The 23,044-nt window shown below is 45.2% G+C and overlaps 1 protein-coding gene across 2 annotated transcripts; it reads left to right on the forward strand.

The window, feature by feature from the left end:
- The first annotated feature begins 5,515 nt into the window (after positions 1–5,515).
- Positions 5,516–22,425, forward strand: hm13 (histocompatibility (minor) 13). Of its 2 annotated transcripts, XM_061735649.1 has the most exons (12): positions 5,516–5,875; positions 11,409–11,444; positions 14,672–14,770; positions 14,853–14,935; positions 15,011–15,099; positions 15,880–15,965; positions 16,083–16,208; positions 16,771–16,828; positions 16,918–17,038; positions 17,126–17,228; positions 17,373–17,458; positions 20,844–22,425. In XM_061735649.1, exons 1-12 carry the CDS (start codon positions 5,651–5,653, stop codon positions 20,911–20,913), a joined length of 1,182 nt encoding a protein of 393 aa, XP_061591633.1. In that variant the 5' UTR covers positions 5,516–5,650; the 3' UTR covers positions 20,914–22,425. The 2 variants fall into 2 exon arrangements, with proteins under 2 accessions (XP_061591633.1, XP_061591634.1); XM_061735650.1 differs by lacking the exon at positions 11,409–11,444.
- Positions 22,426–23,044: the final 619 nt, after the last annotated feature.

Consider the following 23,044-nt stretch of genomic DNA (forward strand, 5'->3'; position numbering starts at 1 on the left):
AACAAGCAAGCTGCGCGCGCATTGTTGCGGCAGAAAGACGGAGTTCATCACAGTTTACACCAGCCGATTGACGGAAAAAGATCGTGGAAATTACGTTACTAAACTAACTTTGGCGGATGGAAAGCAACTTCCTTCCCGGAGGAAGATATCACAAAGTGGCCCGATCTCCAATGGCCGGATATTCATCCGTATTTGGTTGAGAAACCTAGTGTTTACACTCAGGAGAAGCTGCGACACTGTCAGCAGCTGTCACAGCTGAAGTTTGTAAAGAATTATGACAGTCAACTGAATGTATTTTATACACTAGACATTTTAAGTTATATTATTTCATATTTATTTATCTTATTATTTTTGTTAATTTACGGTGTCCCCTTTGTTTCTTAATGAGTTTCATTAAGCATTGCCTTTGAATGAAAGCCATGTCATGTGTACCTTTGTCTGTGCTGGCTGAATGAAGTTGATAGTTATTTAAAAAAATAAAAATAAATAAAAATTATATGAGCTTTATTGTCCATCCTGCATCTCACATTATCACCATTAATTTACAGAAACCTATTCCCACTAATATGATAAAAAGAAAAACATTAAAAGGCATATAATGCAAAATAGTTTTTTAAAACTTAGTTCATTATTTTTAGGTAAATTCATTATTTTTATTTGAGGGTTTGTGGGGATTAATATATCTATAATATACCTGAGTTTGATATACAACACATATAGTGAATATATGTATATTTGTGCAGCATATTTACAGCTGTGGAAGTTGGATGTTTGTAGCTTTAAAAAGAGAAAATCAATACATTTACACAATCAGTGAGGAAAAAACAAATAACTCCGGTAGTTTATTAGCAAAACTTTAATAGTCAAGTAAATCATTAATGGCTGATATTCAATTCATAGTCACAGCTCCAAATCACTGATGAGAAAATAAAAAAATGTCAAGACTTGATGTTATTATTCAGAACCCTTATTTCTTAGATTTTTTCGGAACAACACTTTTGCTAAGGTTTGTGAGACTAGCACACACAATAACAATATCATCTAAGGTCAGCCTGTGACAGTGGAATTCTTGTCTGCAAAATTCTGAAGTTCTTCCATCTCCCTATAACACGTTCGACATGTATCCTGACACGTGACAGTTGTCTTGATGTGTCGACCTCCTGTGCAGAAAGTTGCCGTTTGCCTTTGGTGAAAGCTGGAATGCGAAGGGTGGCACCATGAGCTGCAACCTTAATTTCATTAACACTATCAAAAGATGATCCTGTAGAGACAGCTTCTTGCTGAATATTTTTACACTTCCTGTAATTTTGGTGAACAACCAGTCAAAGAGCACAGATGTTATTCCAGTGATAAACAACAGTTGTACCATGTTGCACTTAATATTTGAGTATGAAAATGTAGACTTCTTCAGCTCCTCTTTAAGTCTCTCATTTTCATCTCGCAGCTGTTGATACTTTTCCTGCAGGTTGACGTAGTCACTCTTCAGCTCGGTGTACCTCAGGTTCAGGTCATTGTATTCTGTCCTCGTGACTGGGATGTCCTCTTCAGCTTTAGCAGAAAAGAGAACAGCTGAGAATTGAAGACGAGATGGATGGATGGATGGATGGATGGATGGAGAGGTGTATAGAGAACATAAGAGGGGCATTGGAATCAGTAGAGGACAGTTGTGAATAGGAGAGGAGAAAAGGACAGGGACAAGGAGATTTTATTTGTCACATACATAGACATAAGATTAATTGCAACTGTGTTAGTCTACACTGTGCATAAATATGGGTTGTAAAGAAAAGAATGGATGTGGAGATCAGCATAGGGGGAGAATACTCAACATGGTTGAACCATTATACAATGCAATGAGACATGAAATGACACAACAGTGGCTACACTTACTAGGACTGTGATCCATGCTGGTGATTCCTCTGGAGTTCCAGGAGCAGGAGCAGGTTGATTTGGTGGAGCAACCAGAAGTCTTTCACTCCATTTCTTTTTTCTTTGGTACCTTCACATAAAAAAACTCAAATGAACAAAAATACTGATCTCAAGCTGTAATACAATACATTCCCATCTTAATTATCGGTTATGGTTTGCTTAATACCAAAATAAGTAAACCCTTAATATTCATGAGTTAATCATGTCATTAGGTTAAGCTAAAAACACAAACAGCTAGGTCTCATTTATTGTATTTTACCTTTTGATCTTTGCATCAGGGTTTTGGTTTTGTTTAGTGTATGAAAAAATAGAGGGCACAAAATCAGGACTGTCGTGGTCCAGTGACATCTCACCTGTAAAAAGAAAGAAACACATTAGCCAAATAACACCAGATAACCACTTTTCAAGTTTCTTAAGTGTTCTGAGATGCTCAAATCAGAGAAAAGACAACCAGGGCACACATCCTAAACAACAATGATGCTAGAGCGCTAAAGCTGTTAAGTTACGTGGAGCTGCTGTACACCCATGGATCTATAATATTAATAATATTAATAATTATTATGTACACCACACTGAAGCTCTCAGCTGTATGAGTTAGCTACTAGCTAGCACCAGTAGTAAACTTACAGTCTATGGTAGCAAACACTTACAATACACTTACTCTACCTACAGCTACTCAATTAAAGGCATTCAAGTAAAGCTAAACCAGATAGCCACGATAACTCACCAGATATGAAATGAGCACTGCAAACGCGGGCATGCTTGATGATCCTCGGTCCAGTCGGTGCTTTTGAAATGGCCTGTTTCCTCTGGGAATTGCAAAAAAATTATGTTCCTCGGGATTTCGATTTGTACACCCGTACACACAACAGCTGGTGGGCATGTTGTTCTTCTATAACGTTACTGCAACTCCAAAAACGCAACTTAAGAAAAAAATCTTCCCTCGCTCTATTCAAACTCATGCAACTTCTTCAGCACTTCCGCCGCAACAATGCGCGCGCATCCTGTGATGACGTAGGCTGGAAAGGGGTCTATATTTTCCCGTTTTAACGATGATGTTCGCTGCAGCTGCTCGTAGTGTCTCCGTGTGCGGCCTGGAGGCGCTGCAGCGCTGTCACGACAACCGGTTCCACCAACGAAGAAGAAACGCCACTCTGGAGCAGAGATCGTGTATTTTGTGTTTTTGTTGAGATGTATCACGTGTGAAATAATGTTCTCAGCCTGTTGTTAAAGTGGCGGTTGGTAGTTTAAGCAGAGTACAAAGTATAATACTGTATTCTGCACCCAAATGAGCTTACTGTGTGCTTAGGATGGATAGCTCCTCCAGAATCTATCCATCCTAAGAGGCAAGTCATCAGTCCACCATATAATAACATATCTACATATAACATAATAGTACCTCCTGAGTTCAAAAGATAGGAAAAAAGATTGAGTTAAAGTGCGGTGGCATAATAAAGAACGGTTAGACTTCAGCCACAGTTACAATTTAGTAGCCTACTGAAATTAACCTTGTTTAAACCAAAATTCTGAATGGTTTTATAATTCAGTCAAAAGCTGCTGTAAACAAATTGGTTTTTAATCTTGATTTAAAGGAACTGCAGGTTTTCTGAAGTTGGTTCCAGATGTATTGGAGTAGAACCTGAATGCTGCTTCTCCATGTTTGGGACTGTGGACAGAACAGACTCTGACCAGACCCGAGAGGTCTGGATGGTTGACATGGCATCAACAAATCGATGATATATTTTGGTCCTAAAGTCATTTATAAATCAACAGCACTATTTTAATGTCTATTCTCTGAGATACAGGGAGCCTGTGTAAAGATCTCAGGCTGGAGTGATGTGCTCCACTTAACTTCTCACCCAGGTCTATACAAGTCTGTTAATGACACAGTCCTGACACAGTCCTTTTGTATCAGGGTGTGATGAAGCAGAGAAACATCTAAAACATGCAGGACTGCGGCTTACTAGGACCAGGGTTTCCTACCCCTGAAAACTGTAACAAATTCATGGATGGGCTCAGATAATTTTAAAGGATTTGAACTACCACACAACATTGGTGCATTGAGAGCACTGCTGGTCTACAAAGACCTGAATGGTCTTGGACCAAAATACATGCTTGATCTGTTAGTTCCCTATGAAGGTCCCAGACCCCTGAGGTTCATCTGGATCTGGTTTGTTGTGGTTCCCAAGAACCAATTCAATTCAATTCAATTTTATTTATATAGCGTCTAATACAACAGAGTTGTCTCTAGACGCTTTCCAGAGACCCATACCCAGAACATAAACCCCCGAGCAGTTATTACATAAACAATGGCAGGTAAAAACTCCCCTAGTGGGAGAAAAACCTTAAGCCAAACAGTGGCAAGGAAAAACTCCCCTTTAGGAGGGAAGAAACCTTGAGCAGGACCAGGCTCATAAGGGGGGACCCTCCTGCCGAGGGCCAGACTGGTGGGTCAGGGACGGCAACAGCACAGCAGGCAGGTGGAAGCAGCAACGGGATGACCAGGGGTGGGGACCGCAGGCCAGCACGCAGCTCCCGAAGCTCCGGCCCAATCAGCAAGTCCCAGGTTGGGGTGCAGGGTCAGGAAAAGACTTGTGCTCCGTAATGCAAGCTACAAGCCACCCACGACCACCTGCAGAGAGAGAAAAGGGAGGAGAAGGGGGGCCAGCAACGGGATGACCAGAACCAAGCAAGGTGAGGCAGCGTTCAGTTATTCTGCTCCTCACCGGTGGAACAAACTTCCTGTAGACCTGAGGTCTGCTCCAACTGTAGATCCTTTAAATCAGGCCTAAAAACATTACTGTTTACTGAAGCGTACTCCTAAATTAAATACTTACCTGCTGTACTCTACTGCCCTTACTTTTTTTAACAACTTGTGCTTTTTATTATTTTACTTCTTTTCATTTTATTTAATTTTATTTGTTATTTAAGCGTACTCTTAAATTAAATACTTTTTGAAAAACGTGTGAAGTGATGGATAAGCCCTGAATGCAGGCATTGTGACGTAGAATTGTCAAATTGGTTTGATTCACCGCAACGAATCGGCACAGATTACTTTGTAATACTGTATTTAAACCGTTTTTTGTACATTTTGACCGTATTGAAACGTAATTCTTGCCATTTTAAGAATCTGATGTGTACCTGCTGTAGTCTGAATGAATGAATGAATGAATGAATGAATGAATTTATTTGTAGAAATATTTTGTGCATGTGTAAAACATTTTTGTAGCTGTGGAATTAATTTGTCTGTGTGCAACATTGGATATACAAAGCTACAAACTTTTTTTTACAAAAGCTACAAACTTTTTTTACAACTACGAATTATGGCAAATTATGGCACTGTTTTGACGTGCCAATAATAAGAGCCAATCAGCGATCGTAGTACAAGTACAAATATTTTTTGCAAGTACAAATATTTTTTGCACACGCACAAAATATTTCTACAAGTACAAAGTTTATTTACAGATACAAAATATTTATGGCTTTAATTTGAGCCCATAGAATTTGCCTTGGCTTGCAATAGTAATCTGTTTCGCAGCTCTCGGATAAACAGAGGAGTGACACCTCTTCCTGTAGTTCGGTCTGTGCTCCTCTCTAAGGAAACGTGGCCTTACAGAGTGTGTGGTCGATGCATGAGCACCACAGCTGCAGCTTCCTCTTGCACCCGCTCACCGGTCTCCTCTGCAGCCTCAGCAGCCTCCCGGAGCCCTCTCTCTGAAGAACCATGTCTACGGCCGAGCCGATCCCGGCCGCGGGCCCCGAGGGGGCCGCGGGCCTGCTGGACGCCCTGAACGGCACGGACAGTAACGGCACGGAGGCGCTGAACGCCACGGCCAGGTTCGTGGCGACCCCGCAGGGCACGGCGCTGGCCTACGGCAGCCTGGTGCTCATGGCGCTGTTCCCCATCTTCTTCGGGGCGCTGCGCTCCGTCACCTGCTCCAAGGCCAAGGTAACCGCTACCCGGGAATAGCGCGGAAAGACTGATTTATGGTCCCGCGTTACATCGACGCAGACGCAGGTACGCGGCGACGCGCACCGTACGCAGTAGGCTCTGCGTTGGTGTGACGTGGAACCATAAATCAGCCTTGAGGGTTATGGGGACGTTTTCGGTGGTTTCCATTTTTTTCGTTTTAGACCCGCTTTTACACTTGTTGCCCAGTTTCTGTTGTGTTTTTCGGGCGACGGAGACAAACGCATCGCTTTTTGCTGGGGAATGGTCTGTTCGGTCTCTGTTGTTGTGGTCAGGCGGTCCTCGGGGTTTGTTTGTTTACACGCCTTCCGTCACCGGGTCAAACCGGTCCTCGAACGCACCGCGGGGCCGACCTGGGGCCCGTGAACGCAACACCGCGGATGACTGGCAGACGTGTACCTTTTCTCTTTTGGGGTTTTTTTCTTCGCACATGCGCAGTCGGTCTAAACGAGCGTCGCAACCTCCGTGCAGCAGCTGGAGGTGATGGCTGGCTGTCACCATGGTAACCACACAGCTCCCCCGGCCTGCTCGGGAGCAGGTTCAATAGCAAGAGGTAACAATTAAACTGTCTACAGCTGCAGTCAAAAGTTGGGGCGATGTGTAAAATGTAAATTAAAATCAGAATACAATGATTTAAAAAAAACAAAATTAAATCTCAAAACAAAAAACACAAATTTATAAAATGTTTGAAGTGATTATATTTTACCGTGAATACTGGATGGCAGCAGCACAAGTGCAGATCAGTAGTGAAACATGGGTCTCAGTACTGAGACCCACGCGGACTCACGGAGCGTGGGTCTCAGTACAGAGGGGGCGGAGCATTCTCCATGGGCCCTTATGATAGTCATTTTAACGTTCAACAACATCTCATCCTACCCATCTAACAACATTTATTCTCACTTTTATTGAGCCAAGCAAGCCGAAAGCAGAGTAAAGTCACAAACTTGTTCAGAAGAACACACACACACACACACACACACACACACACACACACACACACACAGGCCTGACAGCTGTCAATCACATGGCGCTGAAAACTCAGATAGTCACGGACTGACTCAGTTCCATCTTTGATACAGCTTAAATACAAAAAAACATAACTGGCCTAAAATTACACAATCTATTTAGATAGATATAGACACAGCGGTCTATAACATAATTTCTGAGCTCTATAACAGAGAATAGACTCGGCGGTCTAGTTGACAACAACACAAACTCATTCAAATAGGCAGGTGGTCAAGGGTACCACAACATTCTGATAAAGAAATTATTTATGAAGGTTACACTGACTCACAAATGGCAGCTGACTCCTCCATAACCCTTGGCCTGAACAAAATAATCCAGGTAACGTGGAAAACAGGGTAACATTCAAAACGTTGTACATGCTTAGTCCTCTTTTAAAGTTTAGCGCTCATCTCCTTCATGGCAGCAAACTTGCAGTGTCGGCAAATTGGCTGTAACTGTTACAACCAATCAGCGTTGGCTCACAGCCCCGATGCGTTCAGGACAGTTGTAAAGTAAGAATTAGCCTACACTGGCCGCACAATGCACATTTTATCGTTATTATAGCCTACAATTTACGATTATAGATGAACGTATCACACAAAACGGGGCCCTATCATTGGGCCCTATGAGCTTGTGGGCCCCGTGGCGACCGCCCCCTCGCCCCCCCCTCTGGCTCCGCTACTGCCAGCAGAGGTTCACCATATCTAATCTACAGCACATAATATTAATGTCTGAGTATCTGGAGGAATCTCTGTGCGCTGGGAAGAAGGCCAAACATCAACGTCAGTGTAAATCTTTCTGGAACATCATTTAAACATCATCAGTTAGAAGTCTTGATTATGTGAATATTTCCCACTGGGACGAAAAAAAGGTGTTTAATTGGAGAACGACAAGAATTCAAGCCCCATCTCGCCACCGTGGTCCCAAGTGTCTCGTATTTCTGCTTCAGTTCTTCTCCAGCTGGCTTTGGTGAATCTCACCCGTCTCCACGGATCCGGTTATACGCTAACACGTCAGCTTGAGTGTAAAATGGTTCAATGGGTTTAACACCTAAACCTGATGTTTCAGGTTTAAACTGGAGCTAAACTCCAAGATGACCCTCCCTTCAACCTGAAGGAGGAGCGGCTCTGCTGAAACCTAACAACGCTAAAGTATCAGAAGTGGAGCTGATGGGACGGTTATGTCGAAACATCTAATCTAGAAGCTCTGGATGGACTCGAGTCGTAACTACTGACACGAACAGACTCTTTAAATCAGTACGGACTGACAGGACGTGAATAAAGGACCAATACGCCCACGTGAGAATACGCCCGACGTCCTGTCTGACGGACCTGTTCAACATTGCGAGCACAAATCCAGCGTCTGCGAGTCTGGACTGTCGTCTGGGAGCGTGTGGAGGCGCCACATTAGACGCTGATGCAGGAAACGTGTTTCTGTTGGTCGCTATTTCAGAGGCTTAAATGTCAGCAAGAATGAGATTCATATCTCCCTGTGTGAAGAAACGACTTGTGAAATATAACCCGGGCTTAAGCAACGCCGCCGTTGTGTCACGCAGGAGTTTAACTGGGATTAAACCTCAAACTCCAGGATCATTACATTAGACAGATGAAACTGAGCTCATGTCTGGAAAATACACCAACAATTACCTCAAAATCTTTTTTATTCATTATTAAAAGTTTTTATAAAAAATACTATCTGAGGATGTTAATCTGATATTTTATAGACCAAGTATTTTAGTTACAGTAATTAACAGCTGGACTTTCAGGAACTAGGAAATGTCTTGTAGGGATGTGGAGGTGTTTATTTCTGTTAGTCAGGAGGTGACGTGCTGGAAGTTGCAGGCGTCGTCGCCATAACGATCACTAAGATATCCATCTGCATCCATCGATGCAGAGCTGCATGAGTGTGACCGGCGCCGTCCCGTCCCTCGTCAGCCGAACTAACACAGCGTTGGAAAGTTCTGGGGCGGATTTTAAATGAGACTCCGCCTACTCACCAAATTGTCAAAGTAAAAGTTGTGTAGGTCACCAACCGTCTCGCGTGTTATCACTTTCCAAGTGTTTTTACAAATGTTTCCTGATCTAAAAGGAAGATAACTTGAGTCTGAGCTAGGGCTGCACGATTAATCGTTAAAAAATCGCGATCTCGATTCATGCTTGAACGCGATCTCACTTCCAAATGACGACGATTTAAAAAAAAAAATAATTTAAAGATGGCTGCATAAAAAAAGGACTAGGCCTATGTTCTAGGTTGTTGTAGTCCTGTCATGGTCAACTATCATGTTGTCATGTTTGTTATATTTTGTTAATGATTGTGGATTACATTTGGAGAAACATCTACCTTTCTCATCACCTGACACATATATCACATAAATATTGTTAAAATTGTTATTGTTAAAATTATTTAAAGACAAGAGAGATGTTTATTGTTTTTATGTTCAATGTCAGCTGTTACAGCAAAAAGCAGCCAGAGGAATAATTTGTTGCCTCAGAACTACAGGATCTGTTACAAGTCCCCTTTCTGAAAGGGTGTTCAACTCAGGGAGGAACAAATATTGTTAAATTGTTATTATTGTTTAAATTATTTAAAGACAAGAGAGATGTTTATTGTTTTTATGTTCAATGTCAGCTGTTACAAATGATGCCAGTCTTTTATCAGGCACCATCATATTTTTTGTAACGTTTACCTTTTGTATCGGCAGCTTCTTAATAGCAGCAAAAGGCAATGGGGGGTTCATCCCAGCCAGAGGAATAATTTGTTGCCTCAGAACTACAGGATCTGTTACAAGTCCCCTTTCTGAAAGGGTGTTCAACTCAGGGAGGAACAAATATTGTTCAAAATTGTTATTATTGTTTAAATTATTCAAAGGTTTGTGTAAAGAAGACAAGAGATGTTTATTGTTATTATATTTTTGTTCAGCTGTTGTAAAGTTAAAGTAATAAGTGCAATAAATTTTATATTGGAAAAAAATCGTGAGAGAATCGTGATCTCAATTCTAAGCAAAAAAATCGTGATTCTCATTTTGTCCAGAATCGTGCAGCCCTAGTCTGAGCATTCATATAGATGTTGACAGCAATAATCTTAAATTAGCTTTTAATTCTCTTCTAGGATCAATGGACTTCTCACAAAAAGTAAACAAACTGACGCACTGTTTTAATCATACCCTCGTTCTCGTCCTCGCCTACGGTGTCGAACCCGATAATCAGTTAGCGTCGCCGGTAAACTCCTTCCTATCCGACCACTATTTAATAACGTTTGAATTTAATATTGTTGACGTTGAAGTACAAAATAGGAAGTATTACTTTAGCAGATGTTTGTCCGATCAGGTTTGTAAAACTGAATTTTCCTTCTCCGTAATATCGCAAAGATTAGGAACATCGTCTCGCAGAGTGATGCGGAAAAACTAATTCACGCGCTTGTATCTTCTGGGCTAGATTACTGTAATGTGTTTATTAGCAGGATGTAATAGTAATTATCTGAATATCCTCCAGCTGATCCAAAATGCAGCAGCACGAATGCTGACAGGAATAAACAAGACCAAGTCTCTCCAGTGTTAGCTTGGCTCCAGTGGCTCCCTGCAAAACTCAGAATCCATTTCAAAATTTTATTACTTGCATAAAAAGCCCAACACGGCTTAGCTCTGCAATATTTGCAAGACCTGATAGTACCTTATGTTCCTAACAGAGCTCTCTGTTCTCAGAGTGCAGGTTTGCTCGTAGTTCCTAGAGTATCTAAATGTAGATCTGGAGGACGGGCCTTCTGCTATCAGGAACCGTTACTATGGAACCAACTTCCAATCTGGGTTAAGGAGGCTGACTCTACCTCCACCTTTAAAACCAAACTAAAACCTTGCTGTTTAGTAAAGCTCTAGTTAGTGTAAACTCTAGTGTGTCAGGGCCAGTAGTCATAGCTGCAGCTATATATAGAACAAGAATAAAACAGTTTGTCTTAAAGATAGCTTGATTGTAGATATGCTGCTATAGACCTACACTGCAGGGGGACTCCAACGTGATCCACTTAGAGGTGCCCATCACCCCTCCTTCTCTTTCCTTTCTCAGTTATTAATTATAAGTAAACTATCATTGTTCTCCATTGTTCTTGTAGTTTGTTGTGCTGGTTTGCCCCCTCCTTTTTCTCTTCTGTCCATGTTTGCAGGCCAGAGCTTCAGGAGCTGCATGCTGACCTGCAGCCCCCCCCTCTGATCATGCTGCTGCTTGCTCCCACCTGTCTGTGTGGATGTCTGCTAGATGCCTGCTGACATCCTAACCTGCAGTCCGTCCCTCGCTCCCTTCCTCCCTCCTTTTATTCTGTCTTTACCTCCTGCACTCGCCTGCAATTAAACACCTGGGAGTCGGGACGATGTTGATGATGAGTGTGATGGTGGAGGGGTGGGGATTTCCTACTTTCAGTTGTCCTCTTTCTCGCCAATCTGATCCCTTTCTCTCCCTGTCTGTCTGTGCACATCTGTCTGTCCACCCATCCTGTCCGTCTGTCTGTCCATCTGTAGGAGCTCGGAGAAAATGATTTCGATTCTGGGTTCAGAGTGAGTATTAGAGCCGCCCACTTCCTGTCTACCGCATGAACACATCACAAACACTGGAGGCGCCGCACGAGCCGACTTCAGCTTTGTGCCGCATGTTTGCATCGGCGTTTGTGCGTAAGCGATCACAGGAACACCACAGAAGCGACTCGCCGCCGGCTTCTCACAGCAAACGCTCACCCTGTCCGCTCGTCATGAAGCTAGCACACGCACTAGTTTAGCGGTTTCCCATGAACATGTTTGACTTCATGTGTTGCATATTCCCCCGCCTGCAGTCTGGAGACACAAGGACGACCTCATGGTGGGTTTTTTTAATTTAACTTCCACGGATACCGTCTGCTTTTTTTTTTTGAAAGGAAGAACAGAAGTTGAGTTTTCTGAACAAACGTTTAAAAACAAAAGCAAAAATAATTTCCCAGGATTGTCCCGTTATGCTTGTCCAGACTTTTGAAAGTTCAGAATGAACTAAAACTGTAAGATGCCCAGTTTTCAGGTGTCCTGCTCTCATTTTAAGAGTTGAGCTCCAGATGCAGGTTCTGAAACGGGCAGGCGCACCAGCAGCGATAAAACAACTCAACGCAGACTTACTTATGTATATGCAGTAGCCCCGAAACTTGTAGTGCAAGTTCAGCCCTGCCAACATTATCCATCTCCATGTGTGGCTTAGCCCCGCCCCGCTTAGATGAGATGGAGGGATGATTCAGTTAAAAAAAGAAACATCCTCCAAATGGCTCTGTTGCCAGGGCAACGTGACTGGCAGCAGCGCGTCTGATTGGTTCACAAAGGTAACTGACAACAACAGAGTGATGGGGGAGGGGCCAGAACAGTGGAGGATTTAGGCTAAACAACTAAACCTTTTAAATATTGAAACATAAAAAGCTCTGCAGAGTTCTACAGCATTGCGTTGCCACGAGTCTTCTGGCGTCAGCTGTCCCATAAAACACATGCAGATCCATATTATAGCTGGTACGTTGAAAACCCAAGCTTCTGTGAAAGAAACCTGTCTGATCTGGAAAACCGTCAATAACTGTTATAAATCAATAACTTTGTGTAAAATTTGACATGAAGCTGTAACGACAGACTTCTGAAACACAAATGCTGAAGTTTCAAAGGGATGATGATGAGTTCATGAGACGTGTCCTGTGTATTTGTTGTGAACAGCTAACACACTAACCAGGTGTGAGGTGTGTGTGTGTGCTGGTCTAGTTCTGAACAACACAGCTGAGTCTGAAAATCACGTTTTTGTGAAATATCTCCCATAACAAGCTAGCCCTAAACGATGGTCCCCACATCAGTCCCCTAGCGGTCTGGAGGGGCTCCTGTAGAGGTCTGTGTTGCAGCAGACCTAAAGAAACCTGAGAGAAGACTCTGTTGCTGAATCACTGTGTTGTGAAGAGGATGTTCAGGGTTGTCCATGTTCTTCTTCATTTTATCCTCCTTCAATCACCTCCAGAGGGTCCAGAATAGTCCCCAGACCAGAACCAGTCTTCTTTATCAGGTTGTTCAGTATCTTTATGTATCTGGTTCTGATGCTGCTCCCCAACAGACTTATAGAAGATAGTCAACATCTTGCTGCAAACTCTGAAGGACCTAATCTTCCTCTAGAACTAAAGTCTGCTCTGTCCTTCCTCGTAAACGGGATCAGTGTTGCATCTCCAGTAGAGTCTGCTGTCCAGGTGAACATCCAGGTGTTCATACTCCTCCACTACTTCTCCATGATGGAAAAACTATATGACTTAACCCTGGATCTCCTAAAATCCAGTTTTCTCCTTTGTCTTGTTCACATCCAAGATGAGATGATTGTTCCCACCATGCCACAGAACGGTCCACCAGTTCTCTTGTCCATCACTAATGCACCCCACACCTGCAGAGTAATCTGAGTATTTCTGCATCTGAGTAAGTCTGAGGTGTACAGCGTGAAGAGGAGGGGGGAGAGAACGGTCCCCTGTGGTGCTCCTGTGCTGCTGACCTGTTGGGTAGTCAATAATCCAGGTGATTGTGGAGGCATCAACCTGTGTCTTCTGGAGTTTAATGCACGTAGTAATGCAGACTGGATAGTGTTAAATGCAGTGTAGAAATCAAACAACGTGATCCTCCCAGTGCTGCTGCTTTGTGCTGAAGACTGTTGGTTGAAGCAGGTGCGTGATGGCGTCTTCAACTCCACCTCCATCATAAGTAAATGCTGTGGGTCCTCGAAGGTACATGTTGAAGCTTGTTGTCATGGAGATGGAGCTCTTAGGCTCCATCTTAATCCAACTGAGATAATATCGTAAAATAGTGTAACCCCCCCACCCCTCCCCCTTTGGGGATTGGGAAAAAGTGGTGGATTACAATCCTACTGGGTGTGACAGCTCAGATGGAAGGAGGAGGTGGAGGTTGGTTCTGCTACAAGACCAGCTAACTCGGTTCTGCCCTGGGATTTTTTTGTCTTTTTTTTTAAATTGTTGACAAACTGACGTTCAGCTCCATCATAAGTCTGAAAACGAACACGAACCATCAAAGATGAGCTGAAGCAAGAACCAACCTAATTTAATTTAATATCAACTTCAGCTGCTTCCTCCTCCTCTGACCCAGTTTGTGTCTCGGGGGAGGAGTCGGAGGAGGAAAATAGATGGAGGTGACTGCTGTCGGTCATCAGCAGGACACATTCAATTCAATTTTATTTATATAGCGTCAAATACAACAAAAGTTGTCTCTAGACGCTTTCCAGAGACCCAGAACATGACCCCTGAGCAGTTATTACATAAACAATGGCAGGTAAAAACTCCCATAGTGGGAGAAAAACCTTAAGCCAAACAGTAGCAAGGAAAAACTCCCCTTTAGGAGGGAACACATGATGGAGACGGGCCCTGTGTCCAACGAAAGGGTGTAAAGTTTGTTTTCTACCTACATTACTAAACAACGAACCGATTTAAGAAATAACAGCAGGAGACGGGTCTGTGGCTAGACGTCGTCAGATGTTTCATGAGAGAAAAGGGGCCGTTTCAACTGCTGTCGGCAAATTGCTGAATGAAGATGATGACGCAGGCGCCGTGGGTCCTGACGTGTCCGTCAGGTTTGGCTGCAGGTGGAGGACTCTGGTCCAGGGAAGCTTGAGTGTGCCTACAGGTTGACAGGTGTTTCAGAGCGTTTGCTTGTGACAGACCCGAGCAGGCGACGGTGTCTCTGAGGACGTTCCTGGCTCCGAGTCGGCCCTCATCCTCTCCTCCGTCTGCTCCCACCCCTCCCAGAACTCTGCCGACATGCCGGAGACCATCACCAGCCGGGACGCCGCCCGCTTCCCCATCATCGCCAGCTGCACTCTGTTTGGTCTCTACCTCTTCTTCAAGGTGAGTGGGGGGGGGTCTCCCTGTTGTCTCGGCGTCGGGCAGCGCTCCACAAGTCTGAGTGTGGGTCCTCTCTGTCCTGCAGGTGTTTTCTCAGGAGTACATCAACCTGCTGCTGTCCATGTACTTCTTTGTGCTGGGCGTCCTGGCTCTGTCACACACCATGAGGTACGTGAGCACACGCCAGCGCACACCGTGACCCCAGACACCAGTGTATGAGTCTGACGTGTTCTGGTCCCTCAGCCCCGTCGTGGCCAGGATGGTTCCCGCCTCCTTCCCCAACAAGCAGTACCAGCTGCTCTTCACTCAGGGCTCCGGAGAGTCCAAGGAAGGTGAGTCGTAGGGCTGTTCGATTAATCGATTTTAAATCGTAATCGCGATTATGTAATTTAGAACGATGTTAAAACGTAAAATCGATTTTTTTTATTTTATTTTTACTTTTTTTTTTTTACCTTGTCTGCACACATACTGTATTAATGATTGCTGGAAATACCTCTCAATACCTGCGACAAGTGCCCCATCGGAGAGGCTCTTTAGTGTAGGAGGGGGCGTTGTAACATGCCACCAGGCATCCCTCGTGTTCCTTGCAAAACACTTGCAAATGTGAATAGCAAATGTAATGACTGACATTACACACCTCTACCTCCTCATGGGTTGCATTATTATTTAGCATGCAAAGACCCAGTTTAGTTTAATTAGAAAATGTCTTGTTTTATTTAATTGGAAATATAACTTACTGTATGTTTGCAAGTGCTGATTTGCAGATTTTTTTTTCAGAGATAAAACTTTATATTTTATTATATTTTTTAAAACTTTTTTTCAACTTATTTTACAGAGTTTTGCACTTTATTCATTCATTTTTGGTTTAATAAGAGCAAAGTTTGCACTTAAAGCCCAATGGGGCAAATGTTCAATAAAAAAACAGCATATTTGAAATAATTTCTTTGCCTTTTGTCAATTCACAAAATAATCGTAATCGGATTTTGAGAGAAAAAAATCGAGATTTTATTTTTGGGCAAAATCGAACAGCCCTAGTGAGTCGTAGAGTCACCTCCTGAACCAGGTTCGGGTTTCTCTCCTGAATCTCAGACGTCCGTCTCGCCTCTTCACAGAAATCGTCAACTATGAGTTTGACAGCAAGAACCTGGTGTGTCTAGTGGTCAGCAGCGTGGTGGGAGTCTGGTACGTGCTCAAGAAGGTAACATCCGGCAGCTCAGGAAGGCTGCTTCACTGTCCTCACAGCATCAGAGCCCCGTAGACGTTGCAGCGGACGAATCACGCGCTGAAAAACCTTTTGTGTTATGTGACATCACAGCACTGGATAGCCAACAACCTGTTCGGGCTGGCGTTCGCCCTGAACGGCGTGGAGCTGCTCCACCTCAACAACGTCAGTACCGGCTGCATCCTGCTGGGGGGGCTCTTCGTCTACGATGTGTTCTGGGTGAGAGCAAAACACACACACACACACACACACACACACACACACACACACATCCTTCTCTACAGGACGCTGCAGTTGTGGTTCTGTCCTGGTTGGGAACTATCATAAGATTTGACCCCAACTTTCATTCAACTAACTGCAATATATATTATTATTTAACGGCAGAGGAGCGTGGGAATCAACCGTCGCTTTTTGTGAGGATGAGGGGCGACACAATGACCTGCTTTACTAACCTCACTTAATGTTAATTTTAAAAGATCTGAGGTGCAGATCAGAATCCGGCGTGACCTCTACCAGAACCGCAGACTGGAAATACTGATGAAGACCGTCGCTACCGGTTACGGTAGTTAATGTCTCCGCGGCGGACGACGCATGTAGTTGAAGACTTTGGTTATGTGCTTGAAATTATGAGAGGATTCTGATAATCTGGCGAAATCTCTGTGTGCCGGGGACAAGGAAAGTGGGGGCTATAATCGGTCGTTACTTCGGCTCTCGGGCGGCGCTGCAGTAAAACGAGACGTGAAGCTAATCAACCTAATCAACAAGTCATCTGTCTCTGCAGGTGTTCGGCACCAACGTCATGGTAACGGTTGCTAAGTCATTTGAAGCGCCAATCAAATGTAAGTGCAGCCGCTCTGAGGGATGTTTTCATCTTCATGACTGATGATGGTGATGATGATGATGATGGTGATGTCCTCTCCTCCTCCAGTGGTGTTTCCTCAGGACCTGCTGGAGAGAGGCCTTGGAGCCAGTAACTTTGCTATGCTGGGACTGGGAGACATCGTCATCCCCGGCATCTTCATCGCCCTGCTGCTGCGCTTCGATGTCAGGTGACAGCCCGCCCCCTTCCCCTGACGATGCATCATGGCTGTTCTCCTCTTTGTTGATGTGTGTTGACGTGAACGTGTCTGTCGCAGCCTGAAGAAGAACAGCAGGACGTACTTCTACTCCAGCTTCCTGGCCTACATCTTCGGCCTGGGCCTCACCATCTTCGTCATGCACACGTTTAAACACGCACAGGTACGGGGTCAGAGGTCAGGGTGACTGTTAGAGAGAGAGAGAGAGAGATCACACTCCTCCACACGTGTGCATGTTTAGACTTCAGTTCAGAGCATGATGGGAAGTTTGTTGGATGAAAATCTGAACACCCCTCTCTGCCTGCAGCCTGCTCTGCTGTATCTGGTCCCCGCCTGCGTCGGCTTCCCCGTCGTCGTGGCGCTGGTCAAGGGAGAACTCACAGAGATGTTCAGGTGAGTAACCACGACAACCGTTCAGATGACGCGGTAGAACGGCACCAGCTGAGTTTCTGCAGCAGCTCGGCTCGTCAGCATCTGCGAGACATCTTCTCGTTTTGTTTTAGTTCTTCTTTGTGATCCAGCTTCTCGCACGTTGTCCAGAACACCTTCACTGCTGCTGTCTTCATGTACTTCCTGTAGCTGCAGGACTCCTCGTTGTGGCCTCAGATGGGTCTTTGTAGCCTCCTGTTTCGTTTGGTCTCGGGTATGAGAACTGGACCAAAGCTACACCACCTCCTTTGATCCTGATTTTCTTTTTTCTAAAATAATGTAACTTAATATCGGGCAAATAAAACCTCACTGAGAATTTCCATATCCCATTATTTAACGTTACTGATGCCAAAATGAAAAGTAGAGGATATCTGGAGACAGATGGGTAATGCCAAGTACCCCTTCACTGCCTCGGTAGGATTCAAGAGGGTGAGTAGACAGGTGCTCATCAGCCTTTGATGAATGGATCAGGAGGTGTGTAGGCCTCCACCTGGGTGCGTCATAAGCCACTGCCAAGAGGGAAAGATATAAGACATTGTCCTAGAGAAGTGATTTGTGTAGCAAACTGTCAGAAAGATGCATCCTGCGGTAAGACCATCAGCGCCTGACTGTTTTGTTAAGTGATCAAGGTTCTGATGCTCCATAATCACAGGGGTTTTCACCCAAAACAAGGATTAAAAGAGGGGGTGGTACCTTTTGGCCGTCCGTACCACGTGCTGTCTGATTGATGGGCGCTCGTCTTTCCATTTCCCACCAATCAGTTCTTCCTCTGCAACGGCATCACTCCTCCTTTCTTGTTTTCCCTCATACTTACTCCATCTCCTGCTCAGCATCCAGCTCTCGTCTCTGACGTAGCCGCTGATTCTGTAGTTGAACTTTAGAGTTTAAGATTTAAAAAGAAAAACTGACCGCCTTCTTTCTCTCTCTTCCTCATTTCATTTCCTGTTTTTCTGACTTTTCTCACCTTCACTTGGGCATTTCTTTCATCTCTTCTCCTTCCGTCTGCGTCCCTCCTCTTCTCTCCATCTCTCTCCACTTTCCTGCTCCGTCTCCTCCTGGTCGTAGCTTTGAGTCGTCGGAGGAAGTACTTCCTGCCTCTCCCAGGCTCACTTCCTTCCCGACCGTGAGCGGCTCTCCCTCAAGCCTGGCTAGCTCCATGGACACTGTCCATATGGCCTCAGGCTCCTCGCCACATCGCCGTCGGTTACAGCCCACCTCCATGTAGAAGCCCCGCCCCCCGCCTTTACTGTCCCCTCCCTGTCTCACCTGGGCAGGTAAAAGGCCCAAAGAGCACCATCCCCACCCACCCATCACATCCACGTCAAAACACCGACTTCACCACTGTTTGATTTGAGCACCAGATGTCTTTAAAGGGGACCTATTATGAAAAACAGGTTTTCTCTTGTTTTAACATATATAAAGTGGTCTCCCCTCAGCCTGCCAACTCAGAGAAGGAGGAAAGCAATCAAATTCTGGAAACTGCCTGGAAACGGTTAAGTTGTCCTGGAAAATGATCCTCCCCCTGCCTTGTTAATGAATGTAAACGGGTTAAAAGTTCTGTGTATGTACATCTGTCGTCACCTGATCAGGGCAACATTAAGGCTGTTCCATGGAGGAGAAGGCTCAGCACTTCTAGCTGGCACAGCTGCCCCACGTGACGCTACCAGCCAATCAGATCTCCTCTTCTGCTTAGAGCAGTTCTCCAACCCAGTGCTTCCAGTTGACTGTAGCTGGATTTAGCGACTTTTCAGACGCCGTTAAGGACTAAACGCTTAGAGACAAAACTTGCGACTGAAAGTTGAAAATTGTTATTGGTCTGCGGTGTGAGGTTTTTCTCTCCCACGGGCACAAGCTCCTCCCTGTCCTGTGTTGAGTGACAGGCAGAGGAGAGCGGTAGTGGGCGTGTCGTTTACTGAATTGGCTGTTGGCAGTGGATGCGACTCTGATTTCAGCAGAGCGGGAGCTAATTACAGTTAACAGGTCAGGTGATCCTGAATAGGCTACGGTTTATCCAGTATTTCATACTTGTTTTATTGTCAGACAATGGAAAGTAAGTGGGGAAAAAAACTTTAGGAATTCTGATGTATTAAAATACTGTGTATGTGCAGAGATAGATGGGAGAAGAAACTAGAGATTAATGACTTTTCATGAAGACTTAACCTAATTAATTTCCAATAAAAGTAGTTGTCAGCAGAGTGAATTGCTCACAGAGACCACAGGGGAGAGGAGCACCCTTCATTAAAATGTTCTGGAAAATAATTCTAGGGAAAGAGTGAGAGCCCTGTGCGTGTGTCACGTGGCCGCCCAGACCGCCCAGATTCGTGGCGTTGGCGCTGCTGGTCACCGACATTTGGTTCCCTGTCTGGGAGACTTGAGATGCATCCCGGTTCAAGTGGTTCTGATGGCGACACCGGGGATGTGTCGCCATCAGAACACCGGCGGTCGTTACACTGAAAACAAGGGTGACGGCGAGTACTGCCTGCACCTCTGACATCCCATCATTTATGGAAGCTGAACATCTGGAGGGCTGCAGAACATGTTCCCAGGTCAGAAATTCAACTCTGAAACATGTTTGTGAGGTCTAAAAGCTTCAGCTTCATGGCCCACATTTGGACCTCGGGTTCAGTTACACATCAAACTATAGATGCCTTTTTATTTGAAACAGATGTGGCGAGCTCGAGCAGTTGGCGTTCAGTTGCCGTGACCCGGTTGCGTGTGGACAGCTTTGACTACGGCTCAATCTGCACATGCTCAGATTGGATGGGGGGTCGTTGTCATGCGGGATGTTTTCTAGCTTGAATGTGACAGAAATATCTGATCAGGAAGATTTATTCTCTGTTTCCCCAACAAAAACACCATCAACGCGCAGCACCCCCTATCTGCTTCGCGGCGGTTTGTCGCCGCATCTTCGTTGTCACGTCTTTGAAAGTCTGCGGCGGGTTTCTCTCCCTCGCTATCACCTCCTCACCCATTGGCTGCTGTGTGGACGGGGACTCGGACCATCTCATGCTGCTTACTTGCAGAATTGACTCTGATTGGTATGTTTTCAGTCTATGACCTCAGTGACCTCAGTCTTGAAGAAAGAAGGTGACGCTGATCAACTTTGGTGCAAATTCAGAGTAAAACATTAACGGCTGCTCAGAAAATAGCGCATGTGATGTTTAGGATGATGAAGGTGATGATGATGTGTCTCTGGTGTTGAACTATGGTGGTGTGATGTAGCAGGTGGGCGGATGCGGGCTGTGGTGGATGATGGGATGTTCCCTGCAGCGTCTGGTGAAGGCAGACATTTTTAATCTTGTGAGACAGCAGGTCATGTGACGGTCCTGAAACCTCTTCTTCTCTGCAGGTACGAGGAGACTCCTGAGGAAGGAGCGGATAAAGAGGAATCATCAGAGCCGGAGAAGAAGGACCAATAACAGCCATCGCCCACCCCCCTTCCCCACCCCCACCCGTCACTGCTACATTTCACTGAATCCCCTCCCACTCTCACATTTGTCCAGCCCCTTGTTTGTCGCTGGGGGAAACGGGGCGGATGATGCCGACGTTGGGGACGGCAGCTGATCTCCGTGGTCAAGGTGGCGGCGCTTCGTTGAGATCCGCGCCTGGCGCGGCGATTCTTTATCTGACAGCTGCTCGCACACATGAACATGGAGGAGGGGGTGTGGGGGGGGGGGGTGTAGAAACCGCCGCCGTGTCACAACGCGATGTTCATGTCTGTCTGCGGCTCAGATGCACCAGGAAGCTGTTCAGTGCATTTCTTTCCGAACCCTCAAAGAGCCACAGCTGGTCCTGGCGGTTCCTCGGAGGGGCCTGCGTGACATCCTCCAGCTGTGGCTCCTTGTGTCCGGCCGCCTCTGCTTCCTGGTTTATTTGCTGCCTTCCGCTTTGTCACATCAGCATTTTCTGTTGCTCCGTTTTTACTTTTGTTCTTAAGGCCAGAATTTTAAGGAGGGAAAGGCCCCGGCGGGGTTCCGTCTTCATTTGCGAGGGTCGGTCGTTCATTTGTGTCGGGCGCAGCTGTTTCCGCGGCCGACGTTAGTCCTGTCAGGGCTGCTGAAGGCGTCACGGTTCACCCGGAGGGGTCCGACTGGTCCACAGTATTGTCCTGGCGTCGCCTCAGAATAAACGTTTAGTCTTCAGGACGGTTCAGTTCCCCGAACTGGACGTCCTCTGAGAACCTCCGTTTACATCCCTGTCAGACGTCCAGCTGTCTGTCCCTTTCCTGTACAGGTGAGCGCTCACCTGCTGCGACGCGTTCAGGAACATTTACGTCCTAAAGTTCTGGCCTGTGATGGGAGGGGCAAAGAAGGGAGGAGGAGTCACGCTGAACCTCGTCCACACAGCCCTGTCCTCATTCCTGCACCTTATTGGTGGATATGTGAACCAGCCACGTGGCTGTCGTCCAATAAGCTGCAAGCATGGGTGGAGGAGGGGGAAGGGGAGGAGACGGAGCATTTTACTGAAGCATCCTGAACCCGACCCGATCCGTTTAAATCGGTTCAACAATACTTGATGTCAGATTAAAGTAATGAACCAGTTCTTTATATTCTGCAACATTTTTGTTCGGGGAAAAAAACCCAACTCCACAGAAAAACCTGTTTTAAAGTTAAAATTTAGTTTTGAAAGAAAGTGGTGTGATGGGACCGGCAGACTGCAGCTGTCCACACACCTGGGACTGAAGGACAGACGTCCACAAGAGCCCGGGCTGGACGGGAGCCTGAAAGGTCCGATTAAAGACTGTAATCTTGAGTTTCATCACAGAATGGAGCTGACTTGAGGTGACGGATCGGGAGGTTCTGGATGCTTGAGTAAACTGGACTTGTTCAGCCTCTAACATGTACGACGTTTATGATGTGGATGCTTTATAAACTGCACAGTTTTGTATTTTGATGTAAAAACAAATGAATAAAATGATTGTGCTCATTCAACCCCGTGGCGTTCAGTAGCTCCTCGTCAGTTCAAATATGGCGTATCTGAAATATTTCTCTTCTTCTCTGGTCGTGTTTGTGAAGGTTTTTCACATCTCCAAAATGTATCTTTTTCTTTTTTAATTTTCAATAAACCTTCTGGTGTTTTGATCACGGTGTAGAAGAGCAGAACTGAGTCTGGGTCTGATTGTTTGCTGGTCTGTCGTTGTCCTGTACAGTTGGTCATCATCATCATCAGCTATGCGCTGAAACCAAACATGTTTCATCTCGGCCTGATACGTCGGGTCACACAAGTTCCCAGGTCCATGTCTTAGAATGTACAACTCAAGCAAAAACGCATCCTCTGCTGGAGGATGTACGTTCGGCCTCTTTTATTTTGTAGGGGACAAAAATGTACCATGTAAAAGATGCATTTAATGATGAAGCTTTTCTTTCTTAAGAGAAAATTCTTGCACAACCCTAAACATCTCCTGCAGGAATAACTTGCAGACTACATGCAGTCACACAAGTTACGATTGTGAACTTTGTCCTCCCTTCTCATCTATGCACAATGCAGTATGGGACTCTTCACGGTCTGAAAACTACAGTCAGCATCAAGGTAGGCAGTCGGACCAGACTT

The sequence above is a fragment of the Cololabis saira genome, chromosome 12 (assembly GCF_033807715.1).
Source record: "Cololabis saira isolate AMF1-May2022 chromosome 12, fColSai1.1, whole genome shotgun sequence".
NCBI lineage: Eukaryota > Metazoa > Chordata > Actinopteri > Beloniformes > Belonidae > Cololabis > Cololabis saira.

Excerpts from the sequence above, each read along its gene's own strand:
- hm13 (XM_061735649.1), top strand. The coding sequence starts at position 5,651 with ATGTCTACGGCCGAGCCGATCCCGGCCGCGGGCCCCGAGGGGGCCGCG. Across the intron at positions 14,771-14,852 it reads GTCTCTACCTCTTCTTCAAG|GTGTTTTCTCAGGAGTACAT; the intron begins GTGAGTGGGGGG and ends TCTGTCCTGCAG. Across the intron at positions 17,459-20,843 it reads GAACTCACAGAGATGTTCAG|GTACGAGGAGACTCCTGAGG; the intron begins GTGAGTAACCAC and ends TCTTCTCTGCAG.